Below are 7,878 nucleotides of genomic sequence, written 5' to 3'. Positions count from 1 at the left end.
CTGCCCCCTCCTGGCCCCCCCATGGAACTCCGGGGCGACTCACGCTGCTGCTGCCGCCTGGTCTCGCGCAGCAGCGCTCGGAGCTGTTGCACCGGGAGCAGCTGCGGGTGCGGACAGCGGAGCGCAAGGCGCCGCGGCCTCGGGCTAAGATGAGCGAGCTGAGGCAGAGGCTCGGCCGGGAGCCAGACGGGGCCCAGGAACCCGAGGAGAAGGTAACGGGGCGGGGTCAGAGCTGCACAGAGGCAAGGAACCCACTGCTTTGGACTGGTGCTTGCAAAGGGGCCGGGGTGGGGGGGATGCAACGGCGGTTGCGGAAGATGGTCAGGGGGAGCTGCAGTTGGGGTGACCATGGGGTACAGAGGAGATGCTGCTCACGGTGTGGGCTGCAGAAGATTGTAATGAGCTACGCAGGGGTTGGGACGGTGGGGGTGTCGTACAGAAAGGGGGTGCAAACGTTGGGGAGGTATAAGGAATTAGGGGTGCGATGTAGTGATGTACGCTTCATCGCCTTGGGGGGGGGCTGTACGAGTTTGGGATGTAGGATGTGCTTGGGTTGCACTGTTGATGGGATAATCAGCATGAACCGGAACAAAGATATTTCCAGCCCTCCCTGAGGAATCGGGGTTACAGCGGATGGGTTAGCCTGATAGCAGTCCCATCCCCTTGCAAGAGCTTTGTGGGCTACATGTGTTTTGGTATAAACAGAAGCTTTTTGGTTTTGGTCTCCCACCAGAACTGTAGGCTTATTTGTCATCTTTCTGAAAGGTGCTAGGATCCATGTGTCCTTGCAGGGAGACAAAATCTTCCAAACAAGAAGCAGGAGTGCACTACGCTGTATGGTGTCTATAATCTGTTGCACCAAATCTCAGTACCAAGAGAATTTGACATTTATTTGTAACCCAGAGCTGGGCTTTGAGTGCTTTGAAAATAGTCCTGAGTAAACAAGACCTAGCTGTGGTTCTTTTTTCTATACGATTATAGAAGTGTCTACTTTTCCTGATAGGCATATTGGTCCTTTTTTTGGAGTGCAACTGGTTTCTGTTGCAGGAGCTCTGATTATTATGGTAATGTGGATATTATATTCTTTATATACTTCCCCAAGTGTACACAGCATTTTACAGACCTACCCAAAACAACAAAATCTCTGTATGGAGGAGCTCACAATGTAGCTATAATATGCCACCCCCAAGAAAAAAAAGTATGGTGTGTTGGATTACACAGAATTTATGATTTCAGCAACTAATAAGAACATTTAAAGGGCTAAGAATTGTAATACACTGTTTTTGTCATTTATCAAACAAGAACACATCTAGATGTTTTAAGGGGGAAAACTGTCACCATCAAGTTGTCTTGTAAAGTAACTCTAAAAAGGGTTGTGCTGTCAAGATAAAAATCATATTTAAAAATGCATCTTTGTCCTTGCAATTAATCATGTTAGAGACATTGAAAATGAGAACTGAAAAATTGTATTTACTCTTTACTTTCTTATGCTGTTAGGTTAATTTTTGCATCTTGCTCAGCCTAGAGGTTACACTAGGCAGGTCAGTTTCCTTTCGGCTCCTGTTCATTAGGGCAGTGTTATTGTGCTAGTACTTCCTACACTGCAGTGGAATGTTTGAACTACTTAAAGTAAAAAAGTTAAAATCATGATATTTCTATGTTTAAGTAAACATCGAGGAGTATGTAAAATCATTTCTTCTTTTGACAGCTTGCATTTTTTTCTACAATTGCAGCAATGTTCCTCTTAATACCTCACATGAGCTTTAATATATATCTTTGGTTCTAATTACCTATATCATTCTTGTATAATTGTAGAGCTGAAACTTAAGCAAGAAAATTACCCTTTATTGAATGGGGTAGCTAAAAACTTGCCTTGATTTACGTCCAAGGTGCTGATTGCCTCATAGCTTGTATGAAGTTGTATCCTCTCAAAAATTACTGACTTCCATTTGTTCAGTGGTAATAACATTTTCATTTTCTATATTAAACAAAAGAGGATTAACCCCTCATCAGCTAGGTAATTGCATTTGTTTCAGTTGCAATTTATTTTACAGCAGGGGAATTTAAAGAACTCTCATACAAAGGCTTGGAAGGATTGGATTTTTATTGGTAAATGTTGATAAACATCAATTTCAACATACACACAAACTGATTGGAAAAAATATTTTAATCAATATTTATCAAAATTTACAGATAGGCCAAGTAAGAACGCTGCTTGAGAACTTATTACAGTTTGATTTAAGAATATTTACTGTGTATTTATTGACATGTGATGACTGTTTGTGATTTAACTGTTACAAAGCTTTAACTTTTTGAATCCAAGTATGTATTCTTGTTAAATAAGTGTCTGATTTCCCCCAGCTATTGCCCGACTCCCCCACAATTTTCCCTAACTGTGAAAATGTCAATAAGTAAAAATACAAAAGCCTTAAACCCCATAATTTTGCACAAGTGTAAAAATGTAAATCAGTAAAAATGGAAAAAAGCTTAAAATAAACTGAGTCTCCACTGAAATCATTAAAGAATTCTGCCAAGCTTACTTATCCTGCAATACTTTCGTAGGAGTTGGAATGCTTCCTTGGAAGCTTGGAGACACTAGTATTGCTTAACTGAGATGAAAACATTCTTGGTCAGCCAAACAAGCTGAGCTTGTCTTAGCTATATGGGATATGTTCTTCTTTAAGAAGGTCAAAGGGCTGTTATAATGTAATCTCTCTTGTTATCTACAGCTAACAAAGCTGTTTTTTCATACAATGAGTTTTCCAAAAGGGCTCCTCCAGTTATATGTGCATCGATACCTTGAGATGCAATCCTCCCAATTAGAAGTCTGGGAATTACGAGGCATCGTTCATCCCAAAATAACCCAAACCAGCAAACAAAATGCGAAAGACAAAGAATTACTGCAGCCATCTCTGAGGTTAAAGGTGGCTGCTGTGCAACAATACACAGCAGTTTAGGATAGGAAGCAAATAGTATTTTGAAACTTAACTTGGAGAGAATGAGGTTGTCAGAATGTGATTACCTAAATTGGGTGCTTGGCAAGATTATCTCTTTAATGTATTTTCCATTCCGTGTGCAATGAGGTCCATGTGAGCAGACCTGTGTAGCAAGCTCCCTGTAAGACCCCATGGAGTCTGATATGGTAAAGCTGATTAGGACCAGGGTTGTCTTCCTCAATGTTTTGGAAAGTGCCTGGCACACTTCATGCATGATAGCAATAGAAATAATAGCAATTGAGTGTAGCTTGTGTGTGGATGCTGTAATGTATGTGCAGGTCTTTTTGTTGAAGCCTTCGTATCGTGTTTGAGCATCGTTATATGGAAGAGACTGTTACCCATTTTCTGTTATATTTGTAGCCTTGCCAAGAATAATAATTCAGTAGAGTTCGCTCTGTTTCACAGAAAAAAATTAGCTTTGCAAAGAATAGAAGCCCCGTATGAATCTTAAACATTTTCTCTTTTTGCTAATTTTTTAAAGTTAAAGTTGTACATTATTAAAATGTAGCATTTCAGCATTTCCCCCCTACCTACATGGTGTTTTACACTTCACTCTGCGTTGATAATGGAAACGAGTTAGTTTCACTTTCTGCTCCTGGTTCGCTGGCACAACACACTAGCTCAGGGGTAGGCAACCTATGGCACGCGTGCCGAAGGCGGCACGTGATCTGATTTTCAGTGGCACACTCACTACCCGGGTCCTGGCCACAGGTCCGGAGGGCTCTGCATTTTAATTTAATTTTAAATGAAGCTTCTTAAACATTTTAAAAACCTTATTTACTTTACATACAACAATAGTTTAGTTATATATTATAGACTTATAGAAAGAGACCTTCTAAAAACGTTAAAATGTATTACTGGCACGCAAAACCTTAAGTTAGAGTGAATAAATGAAGACTCGGCACACCGCTTCTGAAAGGTTGCCGACCCCTGCACTAGCTGTTATGTTTCTCTTTCCATTGGTACAAGGGAATGTTTAAATGTGAAAGTTTTCACTGAAATGAAAACCCATTCTGTGAAAACATTTCCCTGTGTATTAGATTTTGTAAGACTTTAGATTCTGGGTCTCAGAGATAGGGGATAGGATCCTTTTGATTCCCTCCAGGTCATAGTGAAATGCAACAACTAGGGAAATTTACACTGATGTTAATTGTGCTGTACCTGCTGTATGGATAAATAGGAACTCAATCCTATTGACCATCTTTACCAGCAAAGGATTTGATTAAAAAATAACTGTCAGTGGATGTTTGTTGTTAGATGAATACGATGAAAGTTCTCAGCCCCTACAGTACAGTTCAAGGCTCTTGTTCTCCCTTGCTGTTTATAAACTCATTCTTTTATTTGCTATAAAATTGGATGTGGGTGTCTTCTTAGTTGAAGTGAGGAAAGACTTTAATGTGAGTGAGATCAGAGTCTAGCGCCTCTTTTACAAGCATCCTGTTGAATCACATTTTCCTTCAACTGCAATTTTACATAAGTGCACCAAACAAATCTAGCATTTTTTTTCTGTTGTACATGAGATCTAGGGATTTTTCAAGAGTCTCAGGGGCTAGTAATACATTTAGCTAGCACGTGTGGGAAGGGAGGAGGGCAAGACTGTGCCATTTAGAGGCATAGTCTTTAGGGCTGCAGATCTTACTGATGCATGATTTACAGCTTTCTTTGACCAGCCTTTGTGGTTCACATCCTACATCTTGGTGGAAAATACCGTCCCTTTTAACTATAGTGGCAGCTGCGGGACCGAATGGTAGAAGCACATTTAGCAGCTCTGCTGCGAGGCATACTTGTGCGGTGGGCCATACAGGTGAAATTTTCCATTGCAATGTTCAGATACTTCTACTGAGCATGCACAAACCAAGAAACTTTATTTCTAAAAGGGGTGGGGGAGGAGGTGTTAAAAATTGAATGCAGGAAACGGAGGGAGAAATGCATATTGGATGGAGGGGCGCCAGAACGGGAGGGGGCAGGGGGCCATGGTTCCATCACTTTTAAAAGTGGGAGGCCATAGGCCAATTTTACCAGCTGTACAGGTGAGGGAGCGGGGGCTTCAGGAAGAAGGGGGCAGGCCATGGTTCAGGCACTGGTGGCCCCTCCCACTTTTATGAAATTTCTGCCACTCCTGGTCAGGATGCCTGGGTTCTATTCTTGGTGGGAGTGTGGTGACTTTTGGGGTTTAAGTGTTGAAGTCTTCGCCACTGACTCACTGACCTTGTTGTTTAGCTATCTACATGCTTTATAAACCACCCATCAGAGTAGTGTGTAGCTAGCCAACTCTAACTTGACTTCTTTGTGCCTCTAGTATCCACCTGTATAATGGGTATAGTACGTGCCTGCCTCACGACGGTTTTGAAAGGCTTCACTAATGAATGTGAAGTGATTTGAAAGCATCAGGAGCTATGTTGGTGACATGTTGTAACACTAAAGCGAAAGAAGGATACAATTCCTTTAGCTCAGCTTTTGCATCATGCTCGCTCTGCTTGGGTGCATACGCACCCCCTCAATTAGACAGATGAGCACATATGGCAAATAGAATAGAGAAGCTGAGACTGGCTGTGAGGATAGGGGAGGAAAAATGTAATGTGAGACCCACACTCGAATATTTAAGCAATTCTGAATCCCCCGGTTGTTCATTGAGGCGCCCCCGACTTGTATATAGATCACTAAAGGCTCACAAGTCTGAATTACAGAGCTACGATTACATCTAAAGGATCTGGTGATGCCACAACTCAATACACCACAAAATACGTGCTTTTTTGATACAGTCCAAAGCCCTGAAGGACTAGGGTTACTTCCCCTTATTCAGAGTGTCCCTGTGACTTCACTTTTAAAATTCTTAAAGGAATTTAGAACTGATTAAAAGTGCTGGTTTATTTGATCTCCGTAAGAGACTGACAGGCCCAGTTTACTTTCAAGAGAGACGGCAGCAGCCGTGTCCCAGCCCCGACCCGAGAGGTCATTTTGGTCTCCATTGCTCGCTGACTACTTGGCTTCTCTGAAACTGCCAACAGAGGTGCCAGTTAGTCTTTTACAATGGTGCTGTTTATTGTGAAGACATTCTGCAACTAGGAATTGGTCTGAGACCACTCTAATATAGTTCATGATGGTTGGCCATCAGATGGTAGCAACTTTTACCACTGCTAATCTGGCCTTGAGCTGGGGAAAGTGTCACTAATTGATCCTGGTTTCCATCAGTCACTACGTACCAAGAAGGATTTGTTCTTGCAAGGTGCTGAGTACATCGCAGTCAATGGGAGTTGAGGGCATTCAGCACCTTGGCAAGCTGAAAATATATATGCAACTCCCCTCTTCACTGCCTGCTTCTTTTCAGGTTCATATCGATGCTGGAGTGGCTTTGATCACTGATGGAATCCAGTAACTTAAGGATCTGGTCCCAGAATCCTTCAGTGACAATATTTTGTGTGAGTGAAATGCATAGCAAGGTGCTTGACTTCTGCTAACCCATTCATTGTTATGGGCATAAAACTGCACTGAGCTTTCCCACATAACAAAGGCCAGGCATGACACAGCAGGAACTGAAATGCTGAATCCAGTGTTTTTTGTTGGTAGAAAATCTCAAACAGGTACAGTGATGGGGAGACAGACACACTGGTTTGTTCACAGAATCTTCTTGATGGGGATGTTGCCAGTGTTACCTACACGCTAATAAGTGGCTAACTTATTTTCTTCTGTTTGGCTCAGTGTTTCATTTTCTAAGCCTGCAGCACCAGATCAGCTGTACTCTCCAGGCAGATGACTGACCTGTTCTGCTGAACTCTTGCTGTCTTAAACTCTGCAGAACTTATGTTTATTCACTATGTATAATCAGGCCACTCTAGCCCATTGTGATGGAGACTGTGGCACTTCAGCTTGCCAAGGTGCTGAATGCCCTCAACTCCCACTGACTGCAGTGTTCTCAGCACCTTGCAAGAATAAACCCTAAGTATGGTGTCCCTTGTTCTATTTCTGAAGCATATGGTTATGACAAGACAGATGAAGCTGAGATGGAGGGGAGATTCTTTCATGGGAACAGAAGACTAGCAATCAGAGCTCTGCATTTCTGTTTCCTACTCTGCCACCCTCTGTACCCTTCTTAAATCTACATATTAATTACCTGGTCTGTAAACGGCATATGCCTACCTCTCAGGGATATTGTAAGGCTTAACGGACTTGCATAAGGGATGAACTTGGCTTTGTTTGGGAAGTGACTAGAGCTTCTTGGATGAAATGTGCTAGACCCAGTGAGTGCAGATGATAACGGGAGATCAAGGAAACCAGTCCATGTACATACACTATGATTTGCCAACCAGTTGCATCTCCTGGTTCAGGGATGCAAGGAAAGGATTGGTTGCTAAATTCTTTAATATGACACAGTTGCCGGAATTTTGAGTGGAAACTTCACAGTGCTTGCTATCGTTTGCCCCCAAAATCCAGTCTAGTGTAATAAGTACCCATCTCACTCTGTCAGCTGCCTCACTTGTAATAGTCTCTTGAACTTTTCTTTAGCAACATTAAAATTTCCCAAGTGCACGAAAGATGGTGAAGATCAATGGATTTCTCTTTATAGATGAGTTACACTGTACATCAGTGACTAGGTTTGTAAAGGTAGCCGTGACTTCCTGACACTGACAGCACTAGATCAATAGGATTGTCTGTTTATCCATAGAGGGGCAAATCCTGCTTGCCTTTTTTACATGAGCAGTCCAATTAAAGTCAATGGGACTGATCAATAGAGGAAGGTGAGCAAGGTTTTGCACAGTGTTCTTATTAGCAAATTAACTAGATAAGCTAGATCTTTCTTATATTAGGACTTGAAAAATATTTGCCTCTGGGATATAAAGGGTGCTAGTTTCTGTATTTTATGATGGCAGAAAGAGCTTTCCAG

At 42.1% G+C, this 7,878-nt stretch overlaps 1 protein-coding gene across 1 annotated transcript in view; it reads left to right on the top strand.

The window, feature by feature from the left end:
* CDS2 (CDP-diacylglycerol synthase 2) overlaps positions 1-7,878 on the top strand; it is a 40,863-nt gene continuing 32,985 nt past the window's right edge. The window contains exon 1 of the mRNA XM_034761783.1: positions 1-212. Within this exon, the coding sequence (XP_034617674.1) occupies positions 150-212 (63 nt within the window). The 5' untranslated portion in view covers positions 1-149. The remainder of the gene's footprint in view (positions 213-7,878) is intronic.

The sequence above is a fragment of the Trachemys scripta genome, chromosome 2, assembly GCF_013100865.1.
Source record: "Trachemys scripta elegans isolate TJP31775 chromosome 2, CAS_Tse_1.0, whole genome shotgun sequence".
Taxonomy (NCBI): Eukaryota; Metazoa; Chordata; order Testudines; family Emydidae; genus Trachemys; species Trachemys scripta.
Note: the sequence above shows the minus strand (reverse complement) of the source record. Positions and strands in the feature narration are given on the sequence as shown.